At 36.3% G+C, this 13203-nt stretch overlaps 2 protein-coding genes across 3 annotated transcripts in view; one reads left to right on the top strand and one right to left on the bottom strand.

The window, feature by feature from the left end:
• LOC124352712 overlaps positions 1-6841 on the top strand; it is a 167351-nt gene extending 160510 nt beyond the window's left edge. For both annotated transcript variants that reach the window (XR_006921531.1, XM_046802338.1), the window contains exons 2-3: positions 5920-6187; positions 6536-6841. Coding sequence is in view for 1 of the 2 variants with exons in the window: in XM_046802338.1 (XP_046658294.1) it covers positions 5920-6165 (246 nt within the window). In the remaining variant the exon portion in view is untranslated. The remainder of the gene's footprint in view (positions 1-5919; positions 6188-6535) is intronic.
• Positions 1-13203, bottom strand: part of LOC124352711 (serine-rich adhesin for platelets-like) — an 850824-nt gene that overhangs the window by 670682 nt on the left and 166939 nt on the right. The gene's annotated exons all lie outside the window — the stretch shown is intronic.

The raw sequence follows: 13203 nt of genomic DNA, 5'->3' as shown, positions 1-13203 counted from the left end.
ATGTCAGCAGAACACCTCAAAAATGAAATTAGCTATAGATCTGAATTTTTGTATGAAACCTCACCGAAGCCTGTTACGTCATATGGTGTGGCGTACTCCCACTTTTGTGGTATTAGCTGCATTTCTTCCTAAAAGAATTTTCTTCGTTTATTTTAACCAGATGTTCATGTAGAACTGTGTTTTTATACAGTAAACCCCTAGTATTCCGTGTGTCTAGTATTAGGTTGTAGACTAGACTCAAAACCTCGTGAATTGTTAGATACCAACTAATTACCGTACGGTATATTGACGTATTAAATGATATTATAGCGTTAGGTACTCCGTGTCTCTAGTAATAGGGTGGAGCAGCAAACTCTATATTTAACGAGCTAGGGTAATCAATCAATCAATCAATTCATTTATTGCCAAAAACATAACATGCATAGGCATTCGTCAAGAAAAATTATAATATCCTAACTTAAAGTATAGACTACTGACAGATCAAACACAACAAGACCAAATCAATATAACAGGAGTGATCTACAATTTTATTATCCTCAACGTATTCCCGGACACTGTAATATTCTCTCGAAATAAGAAATTTTTTCAGACGATTTTGAAATTCCCTATCGTCCACAACAATATTTCAAGCAGGATGGCAAAGAGTTAAAAAGGCGGATGCAGGAGTAAAGACTTTGTTTTTCAAAAAAAGATGTTTTATGGCAGGGTAGGATTAGGTTTGTTTTCTTTTTCTTAAGGAGTAATTATGGGCTGGATTAACGTTGACTGAAAAAAAGGTGGGGGATACTTTTTGTAAAAAAGAAAGACACTGAAGGATATAAATGGATGGGAACGTAAGGATATTATTACTGGGCGAAAGTAACCTCTACAAGACTGGGAACGACTCAACTTGAAAAATAATCCGTATAGCTCTTTTCTGGAGTCGAAAAAACATATTGAGTTTTCTTACTCTCGTATCCCCATATAGAGACTCCATAGCAAAAGGTAAGGATAAAAACAGCCATAGTAAGTAAGCAAAAGAATTTTCCTCACTAGCAAAAACAGGATAGTCTATACATCAAAAATATGCAGCTGCTTAGTTTTTTTCGTGACTTTATCAATGTGACTAAAAAGTTTAGCTGATCATCCAAAACAATTCCAAGATAATTAACATTCAAAGAAGGACACATTTTCTGACTCTCCAATCATAATGTTTTGAGATTCAATCAACGTTTTAGCAGACTTTCTAAATTCCAAAATCAAGAAAATTGGTTTTAGATGTATTTACAAACAGAGAGTTTTCACCCAACCACTGCAGCAAATTACTGGCCTGAACAAAGGTTTGGATTTCAAGCTCGGCTCGATTTGCAACCAGAGATGACCAAAGAGGTATCATCAGCAAACAAAAACAACTTGGAACCTTTCACGCTTCGATGGATGTCATTTATGAATAGTAAAAATAATAAAGGACCAAGTACGGAGCCTTGGGAACTCCAGTGCGTACTTCTCGCTCCTCAGAAAATTGTTTTCTTAAGCACCCTGTATCATCAATAAAAGGAATTTCAACCAATCTGTCTACGGTTCAGGAGATAAGAAGCAATCCAATCAAAAGCTTTCCCTCTAATACCCAAGTTTTCAAGTTTTCTGAGCAACAACCCGTGATCCACAACGTCGAAAGCCTTCGTAAGATCCAAAATAGGCCAAACACGTGATTCCTGTTATCCAATGAGTTTGATACCTCAGTTAGAAGACTAAAAATTGCATTGACTGTAGACAACCCCTCACGAAAGCCATATTGATGGTCATGTAAAATTCCATTGACAGACAGGTAATTGGAAAGTCTGGTCAGCACAAGCCTTTCAAGAAACTTTTGAAAATGTAGAAAGGATCGAAATGGGGCGGTAATTGCTAAGTTCATTTGGACTTCCTTTTTTCTTAAATATAGGTTTTACAATTGAGAGCTTCAAGTGTGATGGGAACTTCCCAGATTCAAATGACGAGTTTCGCAATCTGTGCAAGAGGATCAGCCAATATATCTATACAGCTCAACAAAATCCTGGATGAAACTCCATCAAATCCTGCTGAATTGCTTGTTTTCAAGGACTTTACGACTGAGATGATTTCATTCTTATCAGTTGGAGCAAAAAAATATAGAGGAACTCATACTTGATGAAGACAATGATCTAGGAGGAACAAATGTAGAATTACCCTCAGAATCTCTCAAACTCTGGCTTATTTCTGCAAAATGGATGTTGAATTTCTCTGAAATCATCCTAGGATTGTTCATCAGATCGCCATTCTCGTCATTAAGCGTAATATGTGTGAAGGCATTAGCTTTCTTATCAGGAATGAGATCCTTAACCACATTCCAAGCAGCTCGCTGTTTATTCTGAGCCCCGCTGATGTAGGTCAATACTTTTTTCGCTTTGGCGGAATGGATGCGATTCCTAAACTCCTTCTTGGTTTGAATAAAAGAAACTCTCAAAGGATGAGAAGAGTCAAGATGCTTAGACAGCGAGTAAGAGAAACAAAAGGCGATTATGAAGTTTTTTTAGATCTTCATCCAAAGGAATCCTCATCTGAGTGCCCCATGTAACCGAACTTAGTCTTTTTTGGTAGGAAAAAACACAATCAATATAAAATGACAAAATTGCAAGAAATGAGTCAAACATTTCATCAACATCAGCGGCTCCAAAAAGCTCATGCCATGATTCACCCTCCAGAAGACTCCTCAAGACTCGAATGCCGTCCGGGGTGAAGCACCGCTTGAATGTAAATTTAATAATATTGTGGGTTGAAGGAACAAATTGAGGCAATGTCTCCAATTTGCGCATGATGATCGAAATTCCAGTAATTAGAACCTGAGGTGAAAACATATTCTTTGGAATATTGCTAAATATGTTGTCAATGAAGTGAACTGGAACCATTAAATTCTCGAGTGAAAGTGTCTATTGTGCTCACCAAGCCGAACGAATTCTTCATCAGATCGATAAAAATTTTAGATGACTGACTAATGGTGGAAAAATCTATATTGAAATCACCAGACAAAACAATCCATCTGTCAAGATGGATACAGGTTTCCAAGCAATGCTGAATCGATAGAAAAAAAATCATTTATTTCAGAAATGCTCTGATTAGGTGGTCTATAGACACATATAAAAATAATACTATTTGCTTCAGACTCAACTCTAACACCACACAACTCACAAACACCCTCAATCGAGAACTCAGACATATCAATTTCATAAAACTTAAGTAGTTCCTTAACTAAAATACAAACTCCTCCTCTTTTTTTAAGATAGAACGACAGTACCCTGAAGCATGTACAGTAGCCAGGCATGCTGAAAGAGTCTAGGTCCGCTTTATTAAAAAAATGCTCAGAGATACAAAGCAAATCTGGGAGTACAGATCAAGTAAAACTTCAATTTGAGGCATTTTTTGCCTTGGCACCCTGCACATTCTGATGGATAACTCGGAGACTTCGTAATAGAGGCCTGCCCACCAAAGAACAATTACCATTCACTAAAACACTATCCACTCTCGGCAAACAGCCCTCAAAAAACAGTCATTCTTAGGAGGATAGGGTGTCTTTCGGCACTGTATCCGACATAACTGGGAGTGATTCGGACATATAGTTATATGAGAGATCTCGGTTAATTAAGACAGGAATAGGAGAGGTTTTGGGAGCTACAATCAACAGGCATCATGTTAAAAAGGAGACTAAGCTATCCTCCTCTTCCCTGAAATGTTAAGATGGAGGCCAAATTTGGTGTAAAGTTGAGGCTTGAATACTGAGCTGAGTGACAGGAAATGGGCATGAACAAACTGTGAAACGATTTGAAAAATTTTCATATTAATATTAGAAATCAAACTATTTAGATCAGGCCTATCCCGTCTATAAGGAAGGCCAACCACAATAACGTTTGTGTTGCTAAGTCGATGTTAATAATCTGGTAAATGAGTTCAATAAATCTTCAATACTACAGTGTCCAGAGTTTTACATCATTGGTCCCACCAAAAATTAATCAAATAATCATTTTTTACATAAATCACTAGATACATCATCTATATCATGTACAACATGATCCAACTTAGCACCAGGTCTGTCTGACAAAAGAAAGTACATCAGAACCACTATTACATTTTTCTTGTAACAAGTTACTTAGCAGTTTACCATGACTGTCAGTTAACAACCTAATTTTCCTTCTTGGACGTCTTACAGAAACAGAAGGAGAGACATTTTCCTCATCGCAATATTCTGGTGTAAGCTTAACACTTCCGTACTGATTACATTTGTTCTATCAGCACATTTGTTTGACCTAGAAGTCTTGTGTCTCTTAAGGTGACTAGGAGAGTTGTGCAATCTTATTGGACTAACCAAAATCTCCACTTACTCTTGGAGTTTACCCCTACCACCTCACAAGGAGGTTCAGATTCGTCAAGGGAAGAGAGGATGGAGTAAGGATTATTGTGCTCAAAAGAGACATCAAGAGAGGTATTGGGGTGAATTTTACTGGAAGTTTGGACAGTTACCCAACCTAACTCATCTGACTGCTCCCCTCCAGCCTCCAGGGAAGCTGGTTTAAGCAGCTGTACTTTCATGAGATCAGGTTGATCAGTTGGCGACACCATCAAGCTACTTGAAGAACAAACCTCACTTAAATCAGAATTTCACATGTAATATCACATCAGTGTACCAATCAAGAAACGGTATCTGCAACATCTTATTACAGTAAGCTTCATTAACCAATTTTAGTATACATCAAGACATTCAAGCCACACTCATAGTTGTTGTTTTGTTTTGCACAATCCACCTCAACAAGAGTAAGTCCAGCATTCAGTCTCTCGATCAAAATGTTCGCACTTAAGAGATTGTGTTTTGCCAAGCGAATCAAAATGGAATGCCTGCTTTACAAACAAGTCTACGAATAGTAAACTCCAGTGATCACCAGAATCACTTTTAATTTTATCAAGGTTATTGCCTACACAAAAAAACGCATATTTAGAGTTATAAAATGATAATTCCTCTAGAATTGGCAAAACATCACCAGAATCACCCAACTTAACAAATTGCGTAACAGATGGACCGAAAAAGAGGTAAACAGGTAAATTCTATACCTGTAGTAATGACTTAATTGTCTAAATATATAGTATCATAGTTATTTTTTAATAGTAATAGACATGTTTGTTGTTAAGTTTGTAATGAAAATTGAAGGGATCTAGCCAAATAATTCAAAGTACGAGTGTTTATCAGGACTATCCGGTATAAGAATCACTATTCGACATAGCAGACTTGATCCGTGCGTCATCCCCATAGTAGGCTTGGGTGGAAGGAGCTAAAGCAAATGAATACTCCTAAGTCAGTGTATTTACGTGTTTACTTGAGTTTCTAAATAAAATCTCATGAAATGTACATTTTCATAAAAGTTTACGAAATGAAGAAAACACAAATACATTGAATCTTCTCCCTGAGTATTCTCCTGCTTTTATTTACTCTTTTTTCCCATCAATGGTGTGTATCTATTAGCCTGTTCGTACAAGTTATTCAAGGTTTCGAGAGGAAGTGCTATTCTTTAAGCAACAGCTGTGAATAAATAGCTTGCCGTTTCAATTACGTACGTAACGGTTATCGTTAGTTAGTTATAATGTTTTTTCGACATGATAGTTCATGAGTACAACTTTTTACCAAGGCATTTCTTTTCTATAAAGAGTGCAACGTACAAAAGCTTCGGTTGAACTGGCTCTATGTAAACTCATAATTTTTTTCAGTTTTCCGTTTGGTTGTCAGAGAGTATATTTATAATTAGTAACGTTACCAATTATAGCTATAATAGAGTATCCTCTTTAGAAATATAAAAATTTATGCCATAATTTTGTTACTTTATAAAAGTAAAAGAGATAGATAGAATCGCATACTCTAATATTTTTTTTAATCTCCAGGCATTTTGCTATAAAAATTCCATTGTGCACATGGATAAAGGAGCGGAAAACATCAAACTGGATGTTATGGCGTTGGAGGGCTGTGAATACAGCGCAATGTGTCACTCTATTCATTCTGTCAGTCGTAAATCTGCAGATGACACCGGTGCCACCGCCTTCCGGCCAAACTGCGAAGCTCACCCCTGTCACGGCCTGCTGTGTACACCGTCAGGACCTGACATTTCAGGTATAACGAGAAGGCCATAAAACAACTCCGCATTTTATCTACGTAAGTAAAACCTACGGACAAATTCATGTTTTGTAGCTTAAAATTAATGCTAACTATAAACTGTTGTTGACCTGATAAACAGATAAACTAGTTCTCAATAATTATAGTTTACATAACACAAGAACAAGAGTGGGCAAATGTTAATAACTTGAGATACTCCATGATGTAAACTTTCTTCACAGCTCATATTGTTTGTACTTGTAATAATATCTTCATTTTATTTCTTTGGAAACAGCGAGTACTTAGTTAGATTTAGTAAGTAAAGAATTGGTTAGAACCAGATTGACATGTTAAGAAACCTTCTAGCAGACAGTCACAGAGCTACTATATTGCTGTTTCTTTGTTTAGCCCACTGACCTCAGTTCTGGCATTGCTTCATTTACTGTTGCCAAAAGTCATCATCTTAATCTCCCTTGACTAGGATTCTCTCCGGCACTTCTCCTGGAGCAGCTTGTTTGGACCATATACTTTTGTCATGCTATTCAACCCGCAAGCTACAAGCCTACCACCACTTTGATGTTTTAAATATTTATATATCATTCACAATGTATTATTATTACCCCTACATACCAGCCGCGTTATCTGTATCTAAATTTAATCAGGAACATAGCACTAACTATTGCACAGGAACTATTTGGCACTAAATTTTAATATTTTAATGGAAATTTAATCGAAACAATAATTGCATTAGAGCCACACCACAATCTCTTCGACCAACTCAGTAATTAAGTCCGGAACTTCATTAAGCTCAGCCAATGATGTAGTGTTTTAATCCATACTTCGCAAATGAAGTCAATACAAGAATAATTTCCATAAATACGGTATATTTCAGTATGTTATTGACACTTGTCTATTATTATTGTTTTGTTTAATCATTTGAAATCATGGATTTTAGTCACAAATTAACTCTGTGTTACTAGCATACAGTGTATGATTCTGTGTTCTAAAAACAATTCTTACCAATTTTATAACGGCTGTCAGTATGTATTATCCATTTGTCTAGCTCAGTTTTTATCTCTTCTCTTTTATAACACGGGTAAACATAGATTTTATTTAATCGTTATGTCAGAGGACGAGCTCTGTTTGTAATAAATATATAAACTCCCATGAGAGATTTAACGTGTAGCATAATTGTCGTAACACATCCATCATTATTTTATGGTAGACTTTGTAGAATTTTGCTATTTTAACACTGATATAAAACTCAATATAATGCAAAAATATTGAATGTAGAATTTGGAAAAATACCTTGGGAAAATTTTTATTTGTAGACTTGAAATTGCATTAACCTTCATTTCAACATTACACAAGAATGAGTTTTATGATTGAGCATGTCTAACCAAGGAATTTATATGAGGGCCATTGAACCCTATCTATCACTCGGTAGGATGACTCGATTTCTCTTTTGTTTGTATGGGAGGCGTAAATATTTCTTAGCCGTACGATTGTCTGTTGTTCTATCTGTCAATAATTAAATTATCTATAGATATGAAATGTAACATTAAACCTCATCGAAGTGTTACGTGCTACGTGGTGTGGCGTACCCCTGTCTTGATATATTTGTAAATGCCTTATTTAAAACGTTTAAACAGTACGGTATTTTAAGATATTTAAAACACTATAAAAACCAAAAACTCAAATAACTCACCCTGTTTTTATTTAAAAAAATATTATTTTTACTTATTATAATATTAGATATTTTAATGATTACGTATTAAATATTAGTAAATATTGAGCAAAAACAAAAATAATGCTTCAACCCGAGAGTGACTATCACCAGGTTAAAGGGACAGTCACTGTTATAACCTTATAAATCAGGATGGAAGAAAGGGTAGCTAAAATCATTCCGGCGGATTAAAATTAATTTTTGAAACCACACCATAATCTGTACGTCGAGTGGCTAGTATGGCGTGCACATCACTGTGATGCATAACTCACCCTTAAAACAGGCCGTCTCATAAATCATGTAAATTGCACCGCTCGCTGCCAACTTCCGGTAACATGCAGCGCACTCTGCCACTTCCGCTCGGCAACACAGCTCCATAGCTGCCATTTCACACAGATCTGGTTCATCCTGCGTTATAAAAAAATTGATATAATGTAGTACAAATCAAAGAATGTTTGGTTTCCATATCAAAGATGAAATTAGTGTAATGCTATGCTTGCTTGGTGGATATACCATGCACCATTTAAACTGAAAGTGTATTCGAAAAATTTTTACTGTTACCAAGAAAATTAGCGACATATCATTTATATATCGGGGCTTTATCCTCATTATTAATATTAACGATGTGCAATAATACGTAGTACGTTGGTATTATTCGGAGGCTACTTCGTTGCTATGTAGTACTTGTTATTACGAAATATAAGTTGATTTAGAAAAGTTATCACAAATATTTTTCTAGTAGTAGTAGTACCAAATTAAAGTTAACCTTTACGAGCGTTCACGTGATCTAAGCTTGAACTTGGGCTCTATGTCGAGGGATGATTTTCTTTTTTCGCCAGGATTGTGTGGTGTGATGGCCTGGAGCATTTCCAATCGGTACTTTCCCGACCTCAGATCACATGCCAGATTGTCCAACATGATTCCTACAATGGGCTCTTCAGTCAGAACTAACTGGGAAGTGGACAGTCGTATTCTGAGCGAGCAACTGCAGCCCCCAGCGCCAGCTGCTAATCCGAATGTCTTAGACCGTTATGTTACAGACATGCACACAGCCGTCACGGGTGCTCTGGCGGCGGCGTCTCGACCTGGACGTCCAAAAGACGCCAGGTCAGCCCTGCCTGCCATCATCAGGACGGCTGTAGACAAACGGAGGCGTCTACGTCGTATATGGCAGAGAACGCGACATCCGGCTACCAAACGGGCCTTCAACGCGCAGTGCAGCATTGTTAAACAGATGTTGTTTGATTATAGGACAGAATCTTGGAACTCATATTTGTCTAGTCGTGAACTAGAGGATGGCAGTGCCTGGAAGACGGCAAAGATCCTGAGGAGCGAGAAATCCACGCATCAGCCCCTGCACGGCCAACAAGGACTTGTCTACTCTGCTACTGATAAAGCCGAAGCTTTTGCAGATACGATGGAGGAACAGTTCAGGCCGAATGCAGACATATACGATGAAGACCACTGCGAGCACGTCGAGAGCACATTAAACAATATATTTGTTACAGCTCCCGACATAGAAATAGAGCCGATTAGAGTTACAAGCCTCCATCAAGAAATCGAAGCCGCGTGAAGCTCCCGGCCTGTATGGAGTTGGATCCAAGGCCCTCCTTGCAGCTCCTTGCAGCTCCTTGCAGCTCCTGTAGCTCTGCTAATCTGCTTAGTTTCAGTTTTCAACGATGCTATACGACTACATCACTTTCCCACCAGCTGGAAGGTCGCTAAAGTCATCCCTATTCCTAAGCCCGGAATAAAAAAAAGATCTGACGTAGGAAAAGACGGTCTAGGACGTGATCTGAGGTCGGGAAAGCACTGGTCGGAAGTGCCCTGGCTATTAGTATGGGCTTAAGTGGCATCTGGTAACACCCAGTACTCCTGGCAAGAAAAGAAAAATATCCTTCGAGAAGTACCTTAATTCAAGCTCAGATCACTTGAGCACTGTAAAGGGTAACTTTCACTTTTTATGTTTATTAAATGTTTCAAGCCATATAAATAATCTGGTAACAAATAGTAGTTAGGGACAGAGTAGTCTCCCGATAATACTAAAGTACCCAAAAATCGTTTTTAAGTAGAGGCCAATCGTCTAATCAAAAGGGTTTGAATCCTATTTATCCTGTCATTGGTCCCTGAGAATATGTAGTAGAGCGTCTGGAAAATGCAAGGTTGGCAGCACTGATGAATAGTGCAACTATCATAGACTGTATTCGAACCTACGCTATCTCTAGTTTAGACTTATAACCCGACGTCCTAGACCGCTCGTTGAACTTATACTATATTTACATAAATGTTTTTAAATAAAATTTTGAATAAAATAAATAGCCTAATTATTTTTATAGCAATTGATAATAGCGTAACGGAGGTACATCTATTATTTCTGTTTAACAATTTCCCCAAGTGTATAACTGTATTTCATAGCAAATTTAAAGACATAATAAGTAAAGAAATAGCGGGGATTTGGATAATTAGTATTGTAAAATAATATCAACGTACGATTACTTGCATGATGGGTAAGGGGCAGACGTTTTTGTCGTGGATCTCAAAGTCGGTGTAAGTACGATCTTTACTAACTGATGTAGGTTTCATTCTTTGATTTTTCATAGTTAACTTTTTGTTTAAAATAGGTAACAAAAGTAGTGTAAGTTCAACAACTAAATATTGTATATAGCAGCTATTTTATATATTTTTTCATATTTTAATTATACACGCTTCTACGTTGGTTTCCTCGTATCCTTCGCACTCCACAGGCGTAACAGTTCTAATAGCATAAAATCATCACAGCTGCCAGAGTAACCAACTTATTTAATATGACTAAGACTTTGTCAAATTAACATTGTAAAGTCCACAGCAATTGTGGTGAAAATTCTACAGACAATAACACCGAGCATAAAGATAACACGTGAGATGTATTGGTGAGCTCTTTTGGTTGTGAAGAAGAACATCAAATACTTACCATTTATATCTAAGTTAGCATACTAATTGGCTATTAATAGTTCTTTACCGTGGTTGGGAAAGTATACATTGGTGACAAGAACTAGTTCAACAACAACATACAAAAGTGGCTTTAATTATATTATTGGCAGATTCTCATAGAAGAATTCTCTTGCATTCGACTATGAAGAAAAATATTATACCCATGAAATGTAAAAAAGTGCGGGTGGTTTTTAGATCGTACATACCCAATTTGCGTACAATGGCTGCAGTTTGAAATAAATAAAATAATATAAATGTCCTTAGCTATCTTATTCCAACTTTTCAATTTTTTGCAAATCAACTGCTGTCCAGTAGAAACTGCTGTAGAGACTTGAAATTTGTCACATGGGTCTAATTAAAAACTCTATTGATTCTGGGATAAAACGATCAAAGGCCAGATATTCTGACTGTTCGTCGGTCTGTGTAATAACTCTTCACCGAAAGATCCCTAAGATTCGGAAACCTGGACCATTAGTCCAAGGAGGTGATATATTGGTTTCAGGATCAAAATCATACTCATTTTCAGGGTTTTGCGATACTCAGTTGTCTCGGGTTTTTATTATTTTTGAAGATCTTTAAATGCAGAACAACATTACAGTATTCTTGAGCACCTAATTTACAAAAACATTTGATGGCATATAACAGTTTCAGGAGGTTTAACCAGTTATAAGATATTCAATATGTATAAAACATTAATAAAGCCATAGCACGATTGCCAAACACCACAATGATTGTCGCTTAGTGCTTGTGTAACATTCACTGTGTCCAAGTGTCAGCGATCCCGACAGTTTTAATGCGTCCCACAGACAACACATAAAGACACGGAACTCTGCAGACAAAGCGCTATGACCATCGAGAACACAATATTGTGAGTCAGAGGGTGAAGATGGTTCTAATAACAGAACAAACAAACGTGGTCGTCGTGCCAGACCATTCGTTTGCACAGCAGTCATCTGTATTGAAATAACATGCTTGTTTTGCAGCACACTAAATAATCCGCTACCAACTTACTAAACGTTGCATTTAGACATTCAGTTACAGTTAGATGAGCCGTTTAATTAAGCTTATAAACACTGCATTCAATTAAAACTGCATTTTACACCTTGATGCTTAATTTTATTTGATGTACCGGTAAGTTCAACTTATTAACATTGCACCTAATTAAAATTATATTATTAGTCCAACCACTCATTACACTATTTTCTATTCATAAAGAACTACTTCTTATACTCCATTTTTACGCCAAAACACTCGAACAAGGTAAAGTTCTTAAGGAAAAGCATATTATATGTATAAGTAAGGGATCTGTGGTGTAGTGGTAGTGCACTCCTCCTGCAAGTTGGATACCTGGGTTCGAGTCTCGACGGAGCAAGTAATTTTTGTTACAATATCTTCATTGAATATATATTATATATATATATATATATATATATATATATATATATATTATATATATATATATATATATATATATATATATATATATATACATTAGTTATCTTAACTCAAAATAAGATGATTCGGATCTAATCAATTCTGCTGGTCTGATTAGGTATACAATATTTGAATCTAAATTATTGAGAGATTTAACACTATTGCAAAGAAAGTCATTGAGAAATTAGCGTTTAACCTTCTGAAACTTTGTGGCTGAAAACATTAAACTTCTATTCTAAAGCAGGAGGAATTAACCTTGGGAAGCACAAATATTGAGAGCTAAATATTATTTCAAGTCATCGGATTGCCCCATAACAAGGTATAAATTTTGGTTTAACTACAAAGGTATTTGAATATATTTTAGAAAAAATGTGTTAGAATTTAGATATAACTATTGTATCTTTAGTACAGAGGATCGAGGCCCGCGATTTATGAGGGCTCTCGCACGTACTCATATCATTAATGGTCGGACTGTCCTAAGAATAATATGTTATAAGGAAGTGGCTAATATATAAAAGTATAGATATGTAATAACTACAGAATTATACTGTACAGAAATACTGCTCAGTTCCATTTGGTTGGCCGGTGAGTGCAGATCTATTGTGCCCTATATTCTGTAGTTCATTTTAAATAATTAGAGTTAAGTTTTATTAAGTGCAAGTTTTAGAGTTAGAGTGAAAAGAGTAGACACACAACATGGCTATTGTGGTTCCTGACTTATGCCTGCCATAACGCTCTGGTATGATTTGTATATTTTATCCTACATTATAGCTATGTGTTTACCTGAGGAAGAGATCAGATTGCAGATCTCGAAATGTATTGTTACTGATCGCTTTGTATCACTGAACGATTGAAAATGTCTGAAAAAATCAGAGATTATAATAAACAAATTGCAATGAATCAATCTGGGGCAAAAACGAGCTGCTAGTTTAATGCTTTCATGACT

This window comes from Homalodisca vitripennis, chromosome 1 (assembly GCF_021130785.1).
Source record: "Homalodisca vitripennis isolate AUS2020 chromosome 1, UT_GWSS_2.1, whole genome shotgun sequence".
Classification (NCBI taxonomy): domain Eukaryota; kingdom Metazoa; phylum Arthropoda; class Insecta; order Hemiptera; family Cicadellidae; genus Homalodisca; species Homalodisca vitripennis.
Note: the sequence above shows the minus strand (reverse complement) of the source record. Positions and strands in the feature narration are given on the sequence as shown.